We start from the raw sequence: 26,056 nt of genomic DNA on the forward strand, positions 1-26,056 counted from the left end.
TTATGAACTCAAAAACTAGTGACAAACTATTAAAATTGGTGGTAATAATTGTAAATGTCACCATTTAGTTTTAAAAGAAATAATAAAGCTTACTCACTACTATCTTTTGTTACAATTTGTACTCAAATTTACCAATTTTATTTACAGGGATACATTTTTACAGTGTAATAATACTTTCAACTACTGTTTAATATTGTGGGATTAAAACATTTCTTGAAACAGAGATGAAATCATATATATTTGATCTACATTAGCCTGTGCTGGAGATGCTGTAGACTGGTTGCTATCACATGAGTTAAAACATCTACAGCAGTTAGAGTTAAATAACAAAGGTTAACACATTCGAGTCTACGCTCGAGCCAGACTCGAGCGCCGTTGTTTAATCACTGGGCCGGCGCTCGAGCGTGACTCGAACACACAGCTTTGCCGATTGATATATGGAGTTGCCCGAGTGATATTCGAGTGCCGTCTGCTGCATTAGATAGCCAGCTTTGTTGGTTAGTTCAGAAAAATTCCGCTAGGCGCTACTACGTCATAACCGCTTGAGGCTTTTGTTTATCGACTGACGTGGCCTGGTGCGTCGTGAGTCTGTCTACGACAACAATCATGGAGAGGCGCGCATTTCAAAAAACAATGGAAGAGGGCAGTATATTAGCTGAATTAGAGTTAGATACGGACTCTGATATTGTTGATGACACCGATGATGATCCGGATTTCAGCAGGTTCTACTGCATGGACTGTAATGTGGCACTCTGCGTACCTGACTGTTTCAAAGAGTATCACACTAAAAAGGATTTTGTGTGATTTTTTTAGCATTTGAATTTTTTTGGCAATTAAAATTATTTGTAAATATGTATATAGTAAATGCCTTAAAAAAATTATAATTACTTGTTTTATTTATTCAAAAGTTAGTATTCAAGTAACACAAGACATACGGGAGTTTTTATTTTTCTTCAAAAAAGGTGAGTTTTGAAATTTTTTTTAAAAATTAATTAGATTTTATAGGAATAAAGTTTTACATATCAATTTAAAGAGGAAAGATAGAACTTTCAAGAAAATATAATATCATATACATGATATTTAACAGTTTTCTAAAAAAAAATCTGAAAACCCATTAATTTATGCAGACCAGGCTATAAAAACAGCAAATAGCGAGCCAGACTCCAATGTGTTAAAAGTATCAATATATTTTCATATACTAAACCTATTACAATTTTTTCTGATCTACACATTTTTAAACCAAGACAATGACATGTCAGCTGAGAAGATCTGTATAATTATACTATGCAACCATATTCTATGGAAAGCACCCAGATACTGAGGTGATGATATTTACTTATGTGCGCATTAGTCTCCTAATGGTCTATATATGTATGACTCTGTATCATTTCTGAAGTTAGCAATATTATCGTGTTTCAATTTTATGAAACAACTAGCGGGCCCGGCGCGCTTTGCTGCGCATTTCAATAATTTTTTGCAAAAGTTGCCCGCGGCTTCGCACGCAATTTCCCGTTGAAAACAGTACACTATATTCACTTATTCTTTTTCTATCACATTCTAAACATTGCTGAGATAATTGATAGTCGTTCCATCGTGAGCATCTTGGGCGTATTATGAAGGTATGTACCATATTCCTGCCTCTATCTAGCTGTTACCCAAGGCTTCGCACGCAAATCTTAAGAACCGAAGTCCTTATATTACTTAGTAAATTTTTTTTTTTACTATAATAAATTTTAGATTAAATTAGTTATATCTCCGATGCCACGATTGAGCTTGCTTTGTTGTCTCGATCGAGAGAATATGTACACACGGAGTTTTGAGAACCATACTTCTGTCAAAAAAAACAACTAAGGTTGATTTTATAACATTCTTTATATTTGTAGCCAACGTAAGATAGTAATTATGATATCTGCATTACTCTTCTGATCAAGCATGAGCATGGTTTATATTAAATAAATATTGCAGTTAAAGGTGAATTTTTTTACGTCAAATTTGAATTGTATTATCTGGATAGTAAAGTCTATGTTTAACAGTGATTGCAAAAACAGTTTAAACAAAATTTGTCGTTTCTCTTAAGCTTACTCTATGCTTTAAAACTATAAGTGTAATATATGTTTACAAAGAACAGCTGATTAAAAATTTGAAAAAGACGTTAACATATGTTTGCTGCAATGCATTTCTTATGGGTATTTCTGTAACCAGTGGGGCGGAATCCTGAATCGGGAAAGGGATGGGCATAGCTTATAAACCTTCTCCGTGGAAAAATACATATACGTACAAATTTTCATCATGATCGGTCCAATAGTTCACGATTCCATAAAGGACAAACATACAAACATTCATTTTTATATATATAGAAATGCTGTGTGCAATGTTTTAAACTCTTAAAGCGCTGAAAATTTTGCCTCAATTTAATTAGCGTGCTTTTATAAGATTTAACAAAATTTGTTTTTTCTAAAGTCAAATTCATTTTCTGTCTCTTGGAAGAAATAACAAAGAAACATTTTTTTTTAAAAAGCTCTTGTAGTTTATCCGTAGTTGCACCATACACATGGGTGCATTGTATTGTTGTATCCGCATGCTGTGCCTTGCACCGTAAGATGAAACATAATAAAAGAATAGCACTGATTTTTTATCAATTTTTCACAAATTCTTCACCAATTTGCTTCTTGATGGTCAAAATCAATATTCCTACACATTCGTAGTATTTTCATGAATTATAATGAACACAATAAACTAAGACAATATGGATATTCCTGTGTCACGCTTTAAGCGTTAATAAATAGTATTGATCTTCAAATATAAGACTTTTTTTAAGTGATATATTCTTTTCTATGTATTTGTATTGAACCTCTATTGGAGCTGATGTTGCACGAGTCTCAGAAACACCCACATCTCAATACTACCAACAACTGAATGCAGATCTAACATCTGCCAGCATTATAACAATTTGCCTGAATAGTTTTAAAATCGAAACTAATTTTCATTTAAACACTCTGGATGTTATTATAATATATCTCAGATTAGCTAATTGTTAAAATATCAATGTTATGATATCTGTGAACTCACACACAAAATGTTGTATACAAAATGACAGCACTGACCTGTACAACGAGGAAGCCTCATGAGCCTTCATAGGGACAAGCCTGCCGAAGATATCGGGTCCAGCGATGTCCGGGTCAGTGACAACGAAAGGGATGCCCTTCACGAGGGCTGCACCCTTGATTTCAGGCAAAGCATCTTTATCTGGCACTTCTTCGTGGTAGATAAACTCATTCTCATTCTTGGCTGCCTTTCGTTTGCCCTCCACCACATCCATAGTGAAAGTTAATGCCTCTTCAATCACCTGTCAGGTAAAGAGTTATAATGTAGTTTTTAAACTAATAAATACTCATACAAAAAATTTAAAAATTAATATTTTTTGTGTTGTACATTATGAAAGTTTTCAATTTTATGAAGAAGACATTTTAATATTTACAGACAATCTCTACACTACGTCCATATTACATAGAAATTAAGTTAGGAAAGTTAAAAAAAAGAAGATAAATTTCTCTATACCAAGTTCAAATGATCTATCCACGATAATAAACTTAAATCTGAGAGAGGATTATTCATATTGCATTATTAGTTGCCTATTTTTGGGCAATTGTGAATTATGAATTTTTAGCCATCTCTTCAATTATCACATGTTCTAGAAGACAACAAAACATTTAGAATCTTAGAGCTATTTTTTCTAATCAAAATTGAGAACAGGGATATTGTTTGATAGTCTTCTACAAATAAATAAAACATTTGTCTAAATAATGTATATATGATTTTAAGGTCAACCAAGATAATCAACCATATAATATAGACATGGGTCAGAAACGCTTAGTTTACCAATATCATATCACGTTTCAATTTGGCGGGCGGTTGAAATTGTAAAGCTAAATAACATGAGACTAACCCAAAAACTAATAAGACTATGGATTTATAACAAGAACAAGATTAAGTTGATGAATTTAATTACAAATATTTTGACCCCTTAAACATAAAAATCTGTCAGGAAATAAAGTGGAAGTAAGCTTTTAACTGTTGTAATGTACAGCAAAATTGTTATTGTCTGTGAATCATTAACCTTGCATTACAAAACCTAAAGGCATAAATTTACATTGTGACTGGCAAACTTTTATGATATAGGCGTCAAAATGTTTGCATTAAAATTTATCAACTTACATTGTTCCTGACACCTACATCATAAAAGTTGGCCAGAATTTTAACTTTTGTAATCCACGGTTAATGATGCTGTAGACAATAACAATCTTTATTGGTTTCTGAAATAAACAATAAAATCTAAAACACACGCACACGCACGCGCACGCGCACACACACACACACACACACACACACACACACACACACACACACACAGAGAGACATACAGACAGTCAATAAACTAAACATTTTTGACCCATGTTTTTTTTATTTTAAATTTGTTGTTTTTCTTGACACAAAAAAATTCCCAAAATATTACCATACAGTTCATACACACCTATATATAAAGCCCTAGCTATCAATAGAAACCAAATTATTGCTCTACAAGGATTAATATAATGTAAATGTTTTTATTTTACATTTGAATTCTCTATACATTAAGGTTTATTATTTCTTACTGAATATCTCTGGTGTAAATAAACTTTTTTTAATAAATGTTTGAATTCCTAAAATTTGTTAAAATTACGTGGAATAACCAATACAATAAAAATACATGTTAGAATTAATAGAGATGAAAGTTAGGGTTCGTTGCTAGTTGATAAGAGAATCAGCAGACTTACCTTGAAAACTTCTAGGACCCACTGATTGAAAGAAAATATAAAAGTACACATATTTTACACATAATTAGAAATTTTCGATTGCACTGCAACCGGTAGAGAGCATTCTAGTTGTCTGTTCTCTTTGAGTTGCAGAGTCAATGTGTGAAGCAGTCCTGCCAATTCACTTTTTATAGACACTGTTATCACTTTTATCACAACATCGCAGACTTCAATAACTGTTTCAAATTCACATTAATAAAATTATTACCAAAAGACTGCAATCCTTCACAGTTAAGAAGACGGAAACTGGCATACCAATGGGTAACAAAATCAAGAAATCCTCCAAACCTAAACCTAAGCTAAATCCCTCCCTCCACTCCCTTTAGCAGACTAACAGTGTCCATAGATATTTAATATAATAATAATTTGTCAACAGTTATACAGTGATAACAATGTCTAAACAAAGTGAATTGGCAACACTGCTTGCCACATTGACTCACATACCACATTACCCAAAGTGAACAGACAACTAGAATGTTTTCTCTACTGTTTGAGAAAGATTGCAGTACAATGAAAAATGTCTAATTATGTGTAAAATATGTGTACTTCTATGTGTTCTTTCCATCAGTGGACCCTAGAAGACAGTTTTCAAGGTAGTCTGCTGATTTTCCTATCAACTAGTAATAATAAATATATAGTATGAGTGGAGCTACTGTTATCGATTCAGGCCAAACAAAAGTAAACAACAGCAATGACTAAAGATATAGTAAACAAATGATAAAATAAACTAGTCAACCTTCCTTGTGTTCAATCTTATATTGACTAAAAGTCACACGAAACTAGTCAGAGATACGAGAGGCACACAGGTCTGCTGCTTGCTTCAACTTTTGATCATCTTCATTGGCAACTTTTTATGGATCTCTTCAAACAGACATGCACTCCAGATTTTAGGAGTCAGTCTGTATCAGTGTCAGACTACAGATGCTGCACTAAGCAGAAAGTAAACTGGAGCTAAACCCAGCATTCCCATGATATAACTAAGTATTTGATAACTAAACAATAATAACAGATTCCAAGTAAAATAAAGTTGTAAAACATTAAGATTCTAATATTTCTCAATGCTCACTACACTCTTAATAAATTCTTTGACAATTTGTTTGTTAAGAACACAGGACAATCAAACCAAAGACAATGTTAGACTGCTATGAGCATTATTGTGTAATTATTTGTTTTGTGTCAGCTTGTAAACCTTTAAATTGTGTATCTAATATTTTTATTCTCTTCTGTAAATCTAGTCACTTAAATATAATATTACCGCTAATTGCTATGCTAAAAAATATAAGCCTACACAAGTTCCAAAACCTACATTTCTTGAGATTACATTTTGAGTCACCTAGAGAGGCAATTGCACATGATCAGTCCAAATAGGAGAAGTCCTTCCTGCCTCATTTAAGTCTTACGCACAGAAAGTGAAGCTGATGGCCATTACAGGTGCTGTGATTCCCGGTATATCAGTACTTTATAAGTCATGTAGCTAGTCAGAATATTTCGATTGCATCTCTATAGGGGAACAAGTAATCATATTGTTGCAATAAAAAAACAAAGTGGGGATTGTATTTTGTAGACCTTGAATAGCCTCCCTCAAAAAGCTATTCCCTCAGGCAGGATGGTAATAATAAATTACTTCTACGACCAATGACTGAACTAGCTACAATTTTGTTGACTCTGGTAACAAATTTGTGAACCTACACAGACCCCTCAGTCTTCCTATAGTACGCTGCATAATATGAGTAACATAATCAGAGAAAGACAAATCATTATCTAAGATGACACTGAGTGTCTTTACTTTGGAACAAGCTCTCATTACCAAGCATAACCTCAACATTACTCGCGGTAACATCAGGTTTTGGGGTGCTGGATGAAAGACAGTGTACTTGCCTATATTAAGCTCAATCCATTATCAGTTGAGCATTTTGAAATATTATTAAGGTCAACATTGATTTTAAATATGGCATCCACTGCTAGCTTTGGCTCATAAGACAAGTGCAACTCGCAATCATCTGCATAAATAAGAGGTTTGCAATGCTGAACAGATCTAGGGAAGTCAGATGTTTACAAATTTAACAAAATAGGTCCAAGGCAGGTACCTTGAGGCACCCCACGCATCAATCCATAGTTTATGACTTGGTGTCTGTCCTCCAGTTATGATTTCATCCTCTCAATTTCCTTTTCACCAAATCCATAATGATACGTTTTTGCCAACAATATGTCATCATGGCTAGTACAATCACAGGTCTAAGAATAATCAAGCATCCCTAACGTACTCAGTTTTACTTTGTCTTTAGCTTCAGATAAATCTCCACAAAGGTTTACCAAGGCAGTGCATGTGATGTATCCCTTTCTTACATCTGATTGCGTCAAAGGCTATATATTCCTAGCTGCATGAAGTCTACAATTTGGTAGATAACTATCTTCTCAAGAATCTTGGGAATGGCAGAAAGTATTCAGACAATTCTCAAATGGTGGACACTTTTAGGAACATTTGTCTTCAGTACAGGATAGATTATACTCATTTTCCAGAGTTGAGAAAACCCTTCATTTTCTAGGATTTATTAATGATATAAGAAATGGCTGTCAATGCATATGGACTCACAGCTTTTTACCATTTGTATAGAGAGGATATTATTTCCAATCACTAAAGATTTTATTTTATTCATTGCCTGTTTACATCACTTTCTGAGACAAACGTAAAACTAAATGTGCTTTGGGATAGGTCTTTACCTTTGTTTGACATAATTAATTACCTCATTATTTGCATAAGATTCATTCCCCAAGTTAACAAAATATTTGTTGATTTAATTTGTTCCGATTTTATCAAGAATTTGTTTATTCTTCTTGCTCCCAAATACATCACATTGCCTCAGACATTTCCACAGATCACTAGAATTTTTATTTCTCTTCAAATTTTTTGTAAAATATCATTTCTTCACCATTATTATACTCAATTTTTTTAATTTCTTATATTTTTCCCAATCTGCACTGCCTCTTGTCTTCTAGTATTTACTTTGAAGCTTATTTTTCATTGTTACCTTTTCATCAATCAACTGAGTTTTCCATGGAGCTATTGTTCTTGTAACTTTGTTACAAACAATTAGTGCTTGTTTGACTCCTACATTTGCTATATTATTTGATGTAATGTACCTCTCAATATCACTGATATTACTCATATTTAGAACTTGGTTCCAATCAAAGTGACTTATTTCTGTGACAGCAGCGTTAAAATATTTATAGTCTCTGTATGTAACTATGTTTGGCTTTTTAAAATCTTTTTATACACTATGTGGGAGTATATAAACTTCTGGTCTGTAATCTTCACTCCTCTACAGTCTCTAATACTACATGCATTGATAAAGCCATTACTCTCGACCTCAACTGACAAGGCTACAATAATGTGGTATGACAAATGGCTTCTCTTGTAGGCTCCTTAACCCTTTAACCGCTAAACCCGAGATACAGCGTGCAACTGTAGTTTTATGAACAACCACCACACCCGAGTATACTCGTTTTCATATTATCAGCTGTTTTATTTTTGTTGTATCAGCTATTATTTTGAGTCAATTGGTATTTTATTATGTTAGAAATGTCTACACAGCTGTAAGATGGTGGTGCAATCTTGTTGACATTACTTAAACTAATTGGATGCCAAATGCTTTGAAGCATACATAAGTTCGGGAATGGTTACATTGATATTTTACAAGATGTTTTCCAATGTTTATTCGTAGATAGTTGTGTGATAGTGGTAATATATTGTAGTTACTTGACAAATTTACATTATTTAAATGTTTGTAAACATTGTTAGTTGTTTATTCTATTTATTAAACTTTAAATAACATATTTAAGTATTATGTCAAAAATTCCTAAAAATGGGAAACATACTTGGTGCTGGGGGAGGGGGGAGTTTAGTATGTAACTAAGCCCGGTGCTCGGGTGACACTATGTATCCAGGAACGCGGCAGTTAAAGGGTTAATCAATTGTATTGCTTTCGATTCTCTCTAGTTGGTATAGATATTTATTTAGCTATGTTGCATGTTTCTGATAATGATAAATACTAATATCGCGAATACAGATGATGGAGTTGACTTCAAAAACCAGGTCAAAGCCTCCACCATTAGCATAGCAGGCAGTTTAGCCTTGTATATAGGAACTGTGATTGTTTCTCAGCCTGTTGTAATTTGATATCTTGCAGCTGTCAGAAGGGGTGTCAGTTTATATTTACATGCATCCAAATCTCATTGCTGTTTGCATATTTAAACAATTTTTAAACAAGCATACATTTCATAATTTCACATTTTCCCTGATATTTTGTATATTGGACTTAACGTGGTTCAGTCTGGCTACATCAGTATTATCTTCTTTGAGTGATTAGCTCACTTTCATGCAAAACTTGTTATTAGCAGAATCTGATCAGTAACCACCCCTCGACTCAGATATACAGTGAGGGCACATAGTAGTACAGATGTAAGCCTTGTTACCTCAGGGTGATCCAGACCCTTGGTCAGCTTAGTAGCCTCCACCAGTTTGTCAAAAGCTGCCTGGTAGTAAGCCATTCTCTCCCCCATCTTCTGCTGCTCCTCTGACTGCTGACCTTGATACAGCAGGGATATACAACCGTAGTACGTCAGCTTGAACCTTACGTAACGTTTCCAGCTCTGCAACAAATTTGTACATTAAGTCATTGTATTTTCAAAACGTGTACTTCTATGTAAAATGTCATTTATTGATTAAAATGTGACAAGTAGTTTTTAAATGAAGTCAGTTAATACGAAATTTAAAAATATGATAAAACATTTTATAAATGAGAAAAAACAAATATAATAATTTTATGAAAAGGAACAACTTTTACTAGTACTTTAAGCCATATTAGTACAGTTTCATGCAATGTCTGAAAAAATGAAACCATATAAGTGGTATTTACAAAATGGCGGTTGTTGACAAAATAGCATCAGTTGAAAATTGTTAAAGTAAAAAAAAAAAAACACACACACACAACAGTATACTTATAACTAATTTACTAGATACAAACTATTTAGTAATTTTTATAACGACTCCAACGGTACTTTCCTTAACAAAATCCATCGACAAATAAATGAGCACAATAACTTTAGAGGTATGCTTACACAAGTCGGGAACAAAAAACATTTTGTCAGTTGAAAGGTATCAGCTGTTTTGTATCACTAATATACATTTATTAGATGCTAACTATATTGAAATTCCAACAGTAGTATCTGAAGCTTTATAGTTCTAGAAATATAATTTTTTTTATAAAAAATGTAAAATGGCAACTAGCAGCTAAACAACACATTTCACAACCTATGTTTATAGGAACCTTTTGTTTGGAACAATAAATACTATCAGGCCACAGACATTTGTGACACCCTGTACATTCCTGACTCTTGTTCTTGTACAAAAGAATGTCAATAACAATATCATGGTATTTCTATCATTATTGCCAACCCTTTAACATGTTAGCTGCATCACAAGTCACCTGGTAACTCATTTAGACCTTCATAGTAAGGTGACTGGTATATTCAGGGCTTCAGTGCACACAGCATCCACGACTTAAATAACTTTGCAATAGATTCACATACAAAAGTAATGTAATTATAATACGAGCTTCATTCTATTTGTAAAAATAACATAATGCACAAATCAAGGGTCAACTCTTGTCACAAACAAGAAGAACTTTATTCACCGTGTGCAGCACTACCCTTGTGTTCGCGCGTAAGTAGAAGCTACAGTACACTTCATGTCTACAACAACATTGTTTACCGCACTGCTTTACTGTTCTATAAATTCTGCTTTGTCATTTTGGTTATCACTGAAGAAGCGCTGAACGCACCTTCCTCAACAGTCCTATAAGTCTTCAGCAATGACATGGATGCGACTCCGACTACATTCCCCAAGAGTCAGAGGCAGTACACAAAGAATATAAAGATGTTTCTGTTGAAGAAGATGATGTATTAAATGATAATTACATACTTACCTGTACTTGGCAAAGAATAGATACAAATGTACCTGCCCTCTTTGCTCTGTACTCAACTGAACAAGAGGTAATGATGATCTCTTCTTCTAACTTACCTTTAAATAATTTTTTACAGTTTATACCCGAGAGTCCTTGAGAAGGTATGGTTGCACAAACTAACAACTTTCACTGAACAGAGTATAAACCATAATTCAATAAGACAGGAATCTAGTGCTTCTTCTTCACAACTGTCCTTTCTTTCCTGTTCCATTTATCCCTTCTTCTATCACCATTATTATCAAGCAGGACACTTGTATTTTCTGACTTTAGTTCAATAACTCTGATTTAAATCATTTAACAAATTTATATATATACATATATATATATATATATATATATATATATATATATATATATATATATATATATATATATTGATAAAAATCTTTTATCAATCTTGGAATAAATCTAGCAGTACCAACTGACCTTGAAAAGTTTGCTGCCTACAGTTTCCAGAACTGACCCATCGTCAGACCCGCCGTGGGATAGAGCATTGAGAGCCATATTGTAGTAGTCAACGATCTGCGCTGCTACTTTGGCTAAACAAAGAATAACATTCACCAATAAGAGATTAATTTCAGATAAGGTAGCAAATCTTTACCAATTATAATTTTAGTTCTCTTCTTTTTGGCACAGAAAGGCTAAAATAGAATACAGATGCAATATTTCTTCCTTACTAAGCACTTTCTCATCAACAGGAAAAAACAGTAGTGATTTTCAACTTCTAAAATGTACACACAAAGGTAAAAGTTACATTAGCAACATGACATTTAATCCTTTCTGAGGCAAGAAGAGAACTAACCTTTCATTTTTCTAGTGACATCCTGTATAGTGTCAGAGACAAGAACTGGATACAGTAAACATGTGCTAAAGCTGTGATAGGTAGCTTTCTAGTCATCCAAAGTTGACAAAATCTATCCTTCTTCATTAGTTTGGCCAACTCTACTGAGTTCATTTTAATTGGAGATACTAGTGGGCTTGGAGTATGGCTTGCTACTATTAGTGATTTTAGGACTTCATACTATTGAAAGCTCTCACTGTGGCAGGCCTGTCCTTTGACAGACCGGCTGGATGAGGAGGACAATCAAGGTGATGCAGGCACCTCTGTAAGTCCATTGGCTCTCTGACCCTGTCATTATATTTCCTGGGGTGGTCACATTCCCCACTGTTTAACAGCTGTTTTAACAGAATTGAACTTCTTACCTTGTTGTAACTCTCTCACAGCCACCATCCAGATAGTTTTCCGAACTTAGGTACGAATAGATGCAATAACTAAACATCGATGATAACTTGAATTGAAAGTTCATATATATATATAAATATATGTATATATATATATATATATATATATATGAAATTTTAAAATCTGTTTATAAAAAGCATAGTAACTACTAAAGTTTAACCCTTCCCACGCGGCAAACGGATAATATATCCGTTACGCCTAATTTTGACCGAAACGCGGTAAACGGATATATCCTCCAAAGTATATTTTGTGTTATTTAATAAATTTTAGTTACCGTGGAATCCGCTAGAGTTCAAGGGAGTGTTGAATACTTGTTCCGAAAAGCAGATGTTACAGTTTAAACCTCATTGGCGGGTCGCAGTGGTGGGAGGGTGTGGCTTTGTCCCTTGTGGCGTGATTTAGCCTCAGTCTGCGGCGAACCATTACGCGGTAAACGGATATATCCCGGCACGGCATATTTTAGTGTTTAACGCTGTTTTGCCATATTTCCTTATTTACTGTTCGTGTTCCTGTTGTATTTAGCATTATATTATCTTTTTATTTTGTTATTACTTTATTTGTTGTGTCGTTATAGGCCTATACTGTCCTATGCAATGGCAAATCTTGACGATTTTTTGTAAAATTTGAAAATTTGTTAAAAAATATAGGGGTCTGATTATTTTGTGATACTGTATTATTTTTTATTCCTAATAGCCACTACTAACTAAAAATAAAATTAGAGTTGGTAAAATGTACAAAAAATTTTAAAGTTAATTACGCGTTATGAGTCAAAATTGAAAGATAAATTCCGCGTGGGAAGGGTTAAATACTAAAAAAAACTTGAAGTATCTGTATATAAGTGTTATGTGCAAATAAAAAAAATTTGAATTTCAACTTCAGCAATTTACACATAACTGCTAGCATCTGGTTTTCCAGACATTTGCAAAATTAATTGTAAAGTCGCACGAAGGGTATTTAAAGTGACCATCGTATTTAGAATCAAACATTATATATGGAGATATATAGAAAGAAATACACATAGTATGAGACTGCAAATACAGAAAGGGAGTTTACACTTAGTGTGCTACACATATCACTCCTGCTAAAAGTTTTTTTTTATTGTAATTTGTGAAAATATAAATATTTTAAATTAACTATACTTACTTTTTTAGTGTGCTGTAAGTTTAATAATCACATTTATAAACACCCAAAGCTGAATTATCTTACAAAAATATTTTAGACATTTTTGTGAATTCTGTATTTGTACTTACGAATTATAAAGACCTAAGTAATTAATTGTAGAATTACTTATAATCTTTAGATAAACAGTAATTTTTTAGTGTTCTATTTAAGGTAGGAAGTTCATTTCTAGTTTATAAATACATAAGACTGAAATATCTTTAAAAAATTATTTATGTTTACGTGAGTTCCATATTTTTATTTTTGAATTAAATGATTTTCTAACTTTCAAAAATCATACAAAGAATTGTATTTATAAAGTATCTTCATGATCATTTCTGGTTAAGAAATATACCGTATATCACCACCCAACCAAAACTAAGGTATGTTCAGTTTCTTCTAGCCTTCTAAATGTGAATGATGAGTTTAACTCCAGTCAACTTCCTCCTAATGCAGAGTCTGGAGTATGATACTGTCACAGACTTGACTCCTGGAATCTGGAGTCATGTTCGTCTGAAGGGATTAAAAATAAATTCAGCAACGAAGAAGCTCAAAATGAACTCTATATTGTTTTGATCTTAGAGACATGTAGACTACAAAATATTGTGTAATGTAGGTGAAGAAGTATTCCCATCGTTTCCTCAGGTGCAGAATAGAGAGCACTAAGATGTTTTAGACACTGCACTAGGAGGACGATGACTGGAGCTACACTCTACATTCACATTGAATCAACTCTTCCCACCATGGCCTTCTAAATAGTTTTATTATAAATTATTATTTGAAATCTAATACTTACACATTGTCTTAGGAACACTTCTCATGTTAACTAAAAGCTTATTACTGAATACTTACCGATGATGGTAGCCTTGCGGTTGTCGGTCATACTCTTCTCCAGGATACACTCCTGTGCTTGAGCCAGACACACCTGGTACATGAACTGCATGAGGTCTGGAGCCAGATCCACCCCTGCTGGCTGTGGGTACGTATCCTTCAGGTGCTGTAATGTACACAGTACACAGTGACTAAATACTGTTTAACTTGTTACACCTAGTCATCATGTTTGAGATTGGATTATACATACTCTTCATCACATACTCCTGATGCAGATGATAATATGATTAGCACAAGATTAGTTACTAAATATTTTACATTTGATGATCTATTTAAACGAGTATGCAAAAATAACAGAAAAAAGTGAGACCAATCAATTATTTAAACAAGTTTCTTATTACAAAGAAATTATTTACATAATAGCAAACACCATTAATTAGAATTAAATTTTTCACTCACATCATATTGGAATCAAAATCAAAAATATAATAGCATTCACTCCACCTTCAATGTTCACCAATTTTCTCACCTTTAGTGTCCAACTTCTGATAGATTGGTCTCCCAGTTGTATGACAATAATTAATTTATATAAAAAAATTGTAACTAAAAAACATTTTAGAAGAGTTTTAGTCTAAATTCATCATGTAAATTTGACATTATAAAGCTGTTTCAAAAGAAATATTACTACTAATTTACTAATTTTCAACTGTAGGTTTTATTTTTTTAACTGTTTTATATTTTCTAGTTGTAGAAGACAAAAAATTTACAATGTTATAAAGGTGCCTACTATATCAGACCCTCTCTCTGACCCAATTTCTAGTGACGACCTGATATTGAAAAAAGTGACAAAGACAGTGGCAAACAGGTGTACATCGTAGAAAATAATTATCCTGGATATTTTTACAACTTTACTTACAGTGCATTCATTAACCGGGCCAAAACATTACCCCATACGAAATTCTCCTCCACCCCCATTCATTGTTTTGGTTTATTTTTCTCATTTACTTTTTTGAACTCACTTGCAACCCAAACAAATAATTATGTGCAATATTATATCAACCTTGCTAGGCTATCAATTCACAGCCAATGTTGTAATTGGATGACAGTAAGCATTTACCTCAATACTCTTGAATATGGACCCAAACCACTAAGCAACTATCGAGTTTTACTAGTCAAAGAAAATAACACAGGCAATACCATGGTTTGGGAAAGGTTTCTAAGAATTAAATTTGAAACAGTTTTAACATTTTTCTACATGTTTCAACCTGGATATCATATATTATTATAAGAAATTATATATCTTCTCCTCCTGCATTACTTGACTTAATGTGACCAGTTACATTATAGTTATACTGTATAAATACAACAAAGCAATTAATGAAATGTTACATTGAATGAAAATAAAATATATTATTGATAATTTAATACTCTAAAAATTAGTTGATAAAGACTGTATGAGATGTTACCGGTCTGGCCTTATAACTACTTGTTGAGGGTTATAACATATAACTGTTAGTCGACACGATCTGTGACGAGAAATGTAGAAAGAATAAGAACTGTAAGTTAGTTTGTGCGTCTTCTGTCAAACACGTTATTAGATTAGATTTAGAAATTTGAATACTACAGCAAAACATTTAATCTTATGGATGTAAAAATTGAATTTGGTTTGATATTTTTAACCCTTTGCACTCGAGAGTAAAATTTTTGGTCACTACCAAAAACTCGGGCCTCTATTGAACAAGTACTGGCGAAAACCTCGGAGCCCTTTTTATCAATTTTGTAAAGGTTTTGTTTAAAAAGTTGTAACTTTTTTATTTTAGCAGTTAGAGTTATAATTTTGGTTTTGTTTTATTTGTCATAAAATTCTATATTGTAAAAAAATATGTATTTGTAATTACAATATTTTTAATACCTTTTTTCACTTATAAAAAAAAATTCTTTTGCAAAATCTTTTACTAAAATTAACTTTTAGCTGTTATAACTGAAAAAAATTGCATTGACATTATATAAACTACTATTATTTCTAGGTTCCTTACATAATTTTAAACATTCACATAAAATTTCATAAACTTACCTCTATAAACAAAAATGTTGTAGGCAGTTTTGTAATTTCCGACAATTTCCCCAAATAGTGAGTTATTTGTCAAATGATTGAATATTTACTTTTTTACACCTTTTTATGCCCGTAATACCGGTACTTTGGGATTATACCGACCGCATCAGTATGAAGAACACAAAAATATAAATTTATAGAAACAAACATGATAGAACGAAAAAACAACTCTTTAATTACAAAATTACAAACTTGCAACGATTGTCAATGGGGTCAGATTCCGTTATATGCCCCAACGCTTAAACCTTTTTCAATGAACTTAGAACGCTATAAAACGATGTAGTTGAGTAACAGAACTAACATTCCATCAATCAACAAGCATTTCCAGGTATTGTGATCGGTATTTTTGTCGCTGTTATCTTATCTTTCTCGAGAATCCCGATTACGGCAGGCCACGCGGCGGGACTCTGCAATCACGTTATCTACTAGACCGCTCGACTTTGACCTCTGTCTGAGGTAGGGGAGGGGTTTGCGATAAGACAATTCCTGTTTTATATTGAAGAAATATTGTTCTACGCTAATCTAGTAATCAGTAATCAGTAGAAGCAAAATGTCAAATAACGATTCATGTCTGGGTGTTGTCGGTATAATCCCAAAGTACCGTAATACCTCCCTCACTTTCACTTTTGGCATCGTCAGATGATTCCGAATCTGATATGTTACTGACAAAGGTATCACTCAGATCGTCAACATAACCTTATTGACTGAAATAACTTATCAGACTAAACCAAACAATGAAGAGATCAGCTGTTGAAGCTAGGATCAAATCAGCTGACGAAAATGGTGAAGTTGACAAACCTCTAAAACACAATGTAAAACTGCAAAATCACCGCTATAGAGTTTAAAGGTTTACTACGTTTTTACATCCAACAACTATCGATTGCGTATATCACAAATTACCGCATTTGGATAATTTATAAAGCCAGTATAAAGGATTTACCAAACGTCCGACATTTCGGACGTCCGAGGTTTTGGCCTAAACAGCAAACGTCCGAAATGTCGGACGTCCGAGGTTTTGGCCAAAACAACGTTGTCCGATATTTCGGACGTCGGAGTGCAAAGGGTTAATTGATTTTATTTTACAGTCATTCGTTGTAGTTTTGTTGATCATTCGATAGCGGAGAAAAATGTTTCTATGAACATAATGAAATCTTACATGAAGTTGTTGTAACTGACCTGAAATGCCCAGGCAGCACACTGGAAGTGAGTACAGGCCAGTTTGAGGCCCTCACTGGTGGACCGTCCGTCACTGGCACCCAACTGGGAGTGGAGGGCTCCGATGTTATATAGTACTGACACTATCTCGAACCGTATATCTGCCAGAGTACACACCATGTTCGCGTACGTGTCTCTCCTACAACAAACCTAATAGTTAGACAGGTCAACTCTCAAGCGGCATGGCTATAAAAACACCACACTGCCAGTATTGGAAAGCAACATATATATAGAGTAGCACCATGGATTGACTAATACGTACAAGTGGTGCTACATTATGTGAAAAATATAGTGTATTTTATTCTATTTTTAGGCTCAAGAGAGAAACAAGGTATTTGGTCCTCAGATATTACTAACCAATACAGTGATGATGTAAAACACTGTTAAGCTACTTGTAGCACAGAACAAAACATCACGTACCAGGTAAAATTGACGGCAGCTGCCCCATCTTTGCCCATGGGGAAGCGGCTCTGCAGAGAGTGGAGCTGACAGTAATACTTTTTGAGAACAGAACAGCCGGTAACATCAGAGGCAGGACGCATGGCGGTGGCTCGCAACGCTTCCAGCTTGTGTATCTCCGCCGAGTAGCTTTCTGGGTCCTCATGGTAAAAGTCACGGATATACTGTTAACAAGAACAAGAATAGAAATATAAATAGAAACCGATGAAAAAGCTTAGAATTAGAAAACATTCCACCTGAAGATGACATTAGGCCAAAAATTAAAATCTTTTTACTGATATTACGACCACACTTAACAACTCAATAAATATGTAATAACAAAAAAAGCATTCGAAAAGGAAAGGAAAGAAATAATAAGAATGGCACTGGGATTCATATACTGATCTTTTTTCATTCACCCATCTCCCACCCTAGGTGAATCGATTCCCTGAACCTGCACAATCCAGATGAAGCTCTAGTTATCACTTTACTTCAGTAAACATGAGTCATTTACTGTGGTTTTAAATGTAGATGAGAAAATCACTTGTGAATTAAAAGGTCCCAGTATAGATCCTTGAGGAAAAACTCATAAAATTGTTCGGGTTCTTCCCTGATTTTTTCTATTTTTCTTTTACGTGTGCGATTTATTTAAATAATTTAACTTCACTCTAACAAATAACTCTTAAACCACGTTTTAAAATCGTTTCTCTCTCTGGGAGTTTTACCATAATCCAACAGTATGCTGGGTATGTTTTATAGTGTTTCCTTCTACAGGTTGATATAGTTGTGAGACAAATGACATATATAATCCTCATTTTGAATATATTTCCAAGAGATTATCCCGTGTAATTTTTTTACTAAGACGAATAATGAAATATGTGCCTGAAAGCTATGTAAAATGTGCTTACTATGCATTTTTTCAATCTATAATAAGGTACGGTTTAGTAATATGGGGTAATAGCACTAAAATCAATGAAATTCTTATCTTACAAAAAAAGGCAGTTAGGGTAATGGCACAAGCACAACCACTGGACCATTGCAAACCATTTTTCATAAAACTAGAATTGCAAACTGTTATTAACCTATATATATTTGACTCAGTATTATACATTATGAAATATATTCAATCTCAAACTTTTAGCGGAGATCTACATAGCCATAATACCAGAAATAAAAATAATATTGTAACGCAACATTGTAGGCTAAGCAAAACCCAACAAAGTCATATTTTAATTTCCCAAAAGATTTACAACAAATTAATAGGTCTAGTTAATAAGTATTCTGTAAATATTTTTAAAACTAAGCTATATAACTGGTAATTACAGAACCCATTTTATGAACTTTCAGAGTTTTTTAGTATTAATGGTATATATTTCTAGATTGTCCAATTGCATTTCCAATTTGTTAATCTATTGGTTTAAAGCTTCCATCTGTATACTGGAATTATGTTTTATTTAACATCAAATCTAAAATATATGTACAGTATTTTTATATTTTTATATATTAGAGTAATATCTCTTTTGACTATGACACTTAGGTGTATTTATGACTTTGTCAATGCATTTTGTAAAATGACAATAAACATTATTCTATTCTATTCTATTCTATAACTTAATTTTTGACATTCTAATTCTCTGATGTTGTCAATGTTTGTGAATTGTCAATAGGTGAATTTGTTGATTGATAACAAATAAGAAGCCTAGTTGAAATTGAGGCCTATTCCGGAAGAAGGGCACATAGGCTATTGTATTGATTTGAGAAAATTGCTTGTGAAGATTTTATCACAACATAATTATTGTTGTAAATATACATTGAATGGCTTTTAGATATTTTATAGACATATATAAAATTTAAAATAGTTCATTTTATAAACATAAAAATGTTTCATACTTTATATACAAATATTTGTGAAAAACGTTATGTGCCCTTTTTACGGAAATGTTTGTTGGTAGAATGAAAAACACTTTCTTCTTACATTCAAACTTTTTGTTCTAATTACAGGAAAAATTAATAGTACATGATAAAATATGATAGTAAATGAGCTTTTGAGTAAATGAGTCTCATTTGCATTAACTTAGAATGAATTCTATCCAGTCGCTGTCTTCGGCAGATAGAAACTTCAAAAGAGATGGAACATCTTTCTCCTTCGCATCACTCACTCCAACAAAAGGGACGGGCTTGGGGTCAATGTTCTTTAAATGATCATTATTACACCTTAGTAAATACGAAAAAGGGATATATGAAGGCATGTACGTAGGAGAACATAGTAAACCACCAGCTGAAGTGTATTTCATTATGGTATACTTTGAAATGTTTGATGTTGGGCTGGATGAAAAGAAAGGGGCCAAAGCTGTGTCCCAATCCTTAACCAAATCCTTATCTATGATCATTTCAAAGGGCGATGGATTCTGTCGAGAAGTAACGATGGCTTCTAACCATGGCTTTGCAGATCCAATTCTCTCCATGTTTTTTATTTTGTTACGCACCAGACCAAAGTTGCGGTCGCACTGGCTGAACGAATGTCCACGCACAGGATACAAAAAAGTTATTTCCACTTGGTAAACTTTGGCGAACCAAGAACAGAATTTTATGGTCGTATTACGATTTTGACCGCCTGTAGCATCGGACAGTAACACTAAATGCTTTACACTTGGAAATTTGCTTAAGTTCTTTTTTAAACAGTCATATAAAAAGGAAGAAACTGAGTTTCCATTTTTACTGCAATGAGTCTCCATATGATAATAGAAATATGCTGAGTCATTGTTATGAACGTGTACATTAAATACATATAACCAAAGCATTCTTTTATAAAATTGGCTATTAAAATTTAATCTAGGGATGGGATAGTTCTGACCGTAGTCAAACTCTAAAACAAGATGAGACGCGCCAAGATTATTTTCATTCTCAGTTGATTTTGATTTTAAAATAAAATCATCCTTCAAAGTATTGCGTCTGTTAACTTTTCTTTTATGAACTTGATGCAATATTTTACATGGATCATTAGGATCTCGCGACAGCTTTTCTTCACACTCTGCACAAAAGTCACACGTGTCGGTTTTGGGTCTAACAAACCCATATGAAAAATGTTCCTTAAATACTTTGAAGTATTTTGGATAGGAAAGTTTCAAAGATTTTTTGGTTTGCTCCTTATAGTACTCTTGAAACATTGAGTATAGTTTCGTAACGCCAAGATTAGGATTTTCAAAATATCTAAGTTTTGATTTATGTCCACAATAATGGCTGTAATCACTTGGAAACATCCGAAGATGACTAGCCATCAGTTCCAAAACATCTTCTCCTGTTTTTTGTGGACGATTACTGTGCTTACCTCGTTTTTCTTGAAAATCAGCTCCGTCTAACATTTTCTGTTGAATTACTCGTACACGTTTCATTGAAATATTAAATAGACCAAGGATAAATTTTTGGCACACTGCATTAGCTATTCCCCCATCCTTAACAGAGTACTTCCATGTGTGTATTCGTGGTTTCACTTGGTTGAGATCGCATTTTGTGTTTTCTGATTTTGTCATACATGAAGCTAAGTAAGAATCTTGAAGAGACTTTTCCTGACCACTATAAAAGGAATCATACAGACTACATTGAGTTTGAAGAGAAAATTTCTCATAACACTTATCTTTACAACAATGAGTAACCAAGGAAAACACTTTGGCCGGCACTTCGTTCTTACAAGAATTTACATACTTTTCACCACGAATCTTTTTGATTTTAGATTCTTCACGTTTTAAATTCTTGTTACTGTAAACTACACGCCGTTTTTTATATACAGGTTCACTTTCAGACTGCATTTTAAACATATAACACTAACTCACGTTTATAGGTTAACTTCTGAAGCACCACTGAATATCTGAATATCCACCAGGTCAGCTGTGCCAAACCAGCTGTGCAGAGGCTTACAAAAATAACTGTCAGGTTGCCAAATATTGATATAACAAAATGAAATTTTCAGACCATCTACAACACAATATGGCGGATCGTTTAAGACGATTTCCGGAAAAAAGGGCACATAGGCCTATGTGCCCTTCTTTTAATTATTTTAGAAAATTTGCAATAGTAGGAGTGGTCCCCTAGATTGCCTATTTTATTGTAACATACTAGTTTTCATAATTTTGAAAATACTTATTTTTGAAATATTTTTTCTGTCTTGTAATTTAAAGAATGTTTAAAAAATAATTACTTTTCCCCTATTTTAAGTATATATTATTGTATCACCCCAATTAATTTTTAGTTTTCCAAAAAATATTTTAGTGCAGATGTTTATTTTTGGCACAAAATTATATCATGTATTGGGAAAAAAAGTATTAACTTGATCTGTGTGAAAATTAATTCTTCTCGTCAAGAGAATTTATATACTGCAGAAAAGTATATGGTTGTTTGTATTGAAAGAATGTGTGCCCCTGACCTTGTTTTGTGGAATACTGACGTGCCACAGAGTCCAATCTCCATGTTTTTCCATATCGCAGGTGAGAAGGAAATATTTGTTATTATTTCACTCAAAAGAGGCTCAGCCCCTTGTGTAGATGGAATTTATGCCCTAATTCTGAAGGACAGCCACTTTCTGGTTGTTCATGCTTGCCACCTAATAAATTTAAGGTTGGCAGCTGGATTTATCCTTCAGCTTTCAAAATTGCTAAAATTATTCCAATAACATAATCTGGAATGCCAAAAGCTGAATTCCATTCAGAATGAATTTAGTTTAGAGAAAACCAAAAACCTTTACACATCCACTCATGTTTAGAAAAAGAAAGGAAGGTTTTAGGTGTGTTCCTGATCTTGCTAAGGCTTTCAACACTATCAGCAGGCCGAGACTCCTGGATAAAATGGAATAAATCAAGGCAACAAGGCAGTAATTTATTAATAGATTAATTAATACGTCACCAATTAACTTGGTGGCTGTTCCAGAGTTACCTGGGTGAGGGGCCTGGAAGTGTATGCAGTGACGGCATGGCCATTAACTACGGTGTTTGCCAGGGAATGACCCTTTCTCTGTGTCTTTTCAATATCTATGTTAATGACCTGTGTAATATAGCAATAGGTAGAATATTTGTTTTTGCAGATAACACGGCCCTGGTGTTTGAGGAGTCCTCTTGGCAAGATGTATATACTAAAGCAAGTAGATAACTGACCTATGTTCGAAACTGGCTTCACTACAATATCCTTTCCTTGAATAAGCAAAATCTGTACCGGTACCATTTACAACACGGCTTGATGGTATACCAGATTACAGGTTAACCTAATACTGGTTGGTACTAATACAGGCATGAGTATGGGTTGGAACAGCACAACTTTGACATGAAATAACACTGTGAAATACTTGGGTGAAGACTGAGATAGCAGGACCAAACACATTTTAACCTTAATGTATGTTTGTGATGACTGATTTTCATTATGCTTAAAGATCTGTACTGGGCAAGTCAAGCTTTACGGCTGTTTATTTTGCCCTTGTACAGTCAGTACCATAGTACGGGGTGGTGCAACTGGGTCAGTGTAGTACAGAACGTGATATTCCGTATTACGCTTGTTATTAGCTCACATGACATGCATGTAAAAACACTTTACTCTAATAAAGTAAAAAATATATATACTTTTACGGTCGTGTTATGTCATGTCTTGTCATGTATTGATGTGTCATGTCGTGTCATGGTAAGACATCACTATTACACCAGAACCAGGCTATGTGATAGTGACAGAACGTGATACTTTATATTATGCTTGCTACTGGCTGGCGTGACATGCATGTAAAATCACTTTACGCTAATAAAGTAAAGTAAAAAATATATATATTTTTACGATTGTGTTATGTCATGTCTTGTCATGGCGTGTCATGTCTTGTCATGGCGTGTCATGTCTTGTCATGGCGTGTCATGTCTTGTTATGACTTGTCATGTATTGATGTGTCATGTCGTGTCATGGTAAGACATCACTACTACACCAGAACCAGACTATGTGATAGTGACAGAACGTGATACTTTATATTATGCTTGGTACTGGCTGGCGTGACATGCATGTAAAAATCACTTTACGCTAATAAAGTACAGTAAATATATACTTTTACGATCGTGTTATGTCGTGTCTTGTCATGGCGTTTCATGTCTTGTTACTTGTCATGTATTAATGTGTCATGGTAAGACATCACTACTAGACCAGAACCAGACTAGGTGATAGTGACAGAACACGATACTCTGTATTATGCTTGGTATTGGCTGGCATGACATGCATGTAAAAACACTTTACTCTGAACTACATGTGATGTGCATGGACCAACTATAAATTGTGAATTTGGTACTTAACTTATACAAACATAGAGACTTGCTAAGCCCAGTAAGATCAGATCAGGTGAACTGATCTGTCGCTGAGTAACACACGTCTCCTCTAGGGCATGCGTTTGTCTATAACCTCTTGCCCGGTGCTATCAAGAGGGCCCTGGGCATCTTGTTGTACACCTATGGAAGGAGGTTGACGGGCTGGACATTCGGCCCCGGCAACTGAGACCACCAAAGTGATTCTTGCATTTGTGTCAGTTGGCAACTGTAATTTATTTTTTTATATATATGTGTGTGGTGTGTGAATATATTTTGTGTGTTTATGTGTGCATATATACTATCCATAAGACTCTTGATGTATATGCACATACATCCTATAGTCAACATGATTAGTGTTGAAAATATTTAAATTTGTCTCATGTATACTGTTATGATATTTATATGGCTATGTTATTTAATCTGTTAAAATATTTATTGACTAATGTGGTAATGGTCACTTTTAGCTGTAATTTATAACTTATTATATTTTCTTTCCATTTGTATTACATTTTATTTCATTTGCATACCTGTACGACTATATGTTCTTCTAATTACATAATAATTCTCACACAATGTGGAACTAATTTACTTTTCATTCTGCTTATATTTTTTTCTCAACAGTTTTTTAGGTATTTATGTTACATCTTTTTTTATACATATTTCTAAAGTAGCCTACTGTTATAAAACTTGTGTCATATTTTTATTGTGCATGTATAATTCATTGTATAATGCAGCATGTGTATAGATGTATCGTGACATTCCTACACCCCTGCCTATGAACTTTGTTTGTATTGGGAAGATTTGTGTTCATTATGTACAATTATTGTGAAAAATAATTGTATTATTATTAATAATTCAGCTAGAAGTGAACCAAAATTATTGGTATTAGAATGTTCAGCATGGAGGGAACTGGAATGAATGAGCTAGACAAGATTATTAATTCTTAACTACAAAAGAATATTACATAAGTTAATCAAATTAAAAACATTTGAGAGTTGGGGTTAAAATTTTTGTTGGTTTAACCTTTTCCAAATTTAAAACAATTTTTTGTGTAAACCCTCCAGCCACAAAAGCATCTGGACGCATGTATTATTTTCTGCCAAAAGAAATTGATTCAATCCACCTTCAGTCCGGCAAGGTGTTAACACAAACACAAGCATAAAAGTAAGAGATTGTTGAACCTAACTAGTATAAATAGTAAATAAACTTCACTGAGATTTAAACACAAAAAGACCTTGGTACAATATCTTTCCATTCAATGAACAATTCATCATTATAAGGTATCTTTAGTTTTTATCAATATGATTTCAATCCACATTATTTCAAAAAAGGACTTTTTAAACAAACTTGTAAACTTGTATATCCTATAGAAATATGAATTAATAATAAGTTGGCTGGGTAATTTATGTTTTTGTAAATGTCCATAAATTTATTAATAGTAGTATTCATACAGTCTTGAATTCTACTACATTAATGAAAACTATGTTTCTTTTGTTTCCTAATTTACTTAATGTATGACAGTAAAAAGCAAGAGTTTTTCTTGCAGAATATAATGTTTATGTCTTTAGATACATAAATACAAAGAAACACTTTGGTTTCTGTAGTGTCTTGTATTTTTTATGAATGATGAGAATGGCAAGTAGAACACATACAAAAAACTTCATAACATTCTGAGAACATGGATTTCATGACCTGGATGACTATTCATCACAGTACAACATGCCATTTACATTTTACTGACAATAACTTTGTTTTTATTTATTTACATTCCCACAGTATAACCATTTTGCAAAATTACAATACTTACGGATGACTAGAACAGTAATAAATTCTCATAAAAAAAGTATAGTATAAAAAATCAA

The 26,056-nt window shown here is 33.4% G+C and overlaps 1 protein-coding gene across 1 annotated transcript in view; it reads right to left on the reverse strand.

Moving 5' to 3' along the window:
- Positions 1-26,056, reverse strand: part of LOC124364648 (tyrosine-protein phosphatase non-receptor type 23) — a 59,986-nt gene that overhangs the window by 25,629 nt on the left and 8,301 nt on the right. The window contains exons 2-7 of the mRNA XM_046820277.1: positions 17,857-18,059; positions 17,398-17,575; positions 14,130-14,274; positions 11,303-11,415; positions 9,327-9,503; positions 3,105-3,346 (exon numbers count right to left, since the gene is read on the reverse strand). Of these exons, the coding sequence (XP_046676233.1) occupies positions 3,105-3,346; positions 9,327-9,503; positions 11,303-11,415; positions 14,130-14,274; positions 17,398-17,575; positions 17,857-18,059 (1,058 nt within the window). The remainder of the gene's footprint in view (positions 1-3,104; positions 3,347-9,326; positions 9,504-11,302; positions 11,416-14,129; positions 14,275-17,397; positions 17,576-17,856; positions 18,060-26,056) is intronic.

Source organism: Homalodisca vitripennis, chromosome 6 (assembly GCF_021130785.1).
Source record: "Homalodisca vitripennis isolate AUS2020 chromosome 6, UT_GWSS_2.1, whole genome shotgun sequence".
In the NCBI taxonomy this organism is placed as follows: Eukaryota; Metazoa; Arthropoda; class Insecta; order Hemiptera; family Cicadellidae; genus Homalodisca; species Homalodisca vitripennis.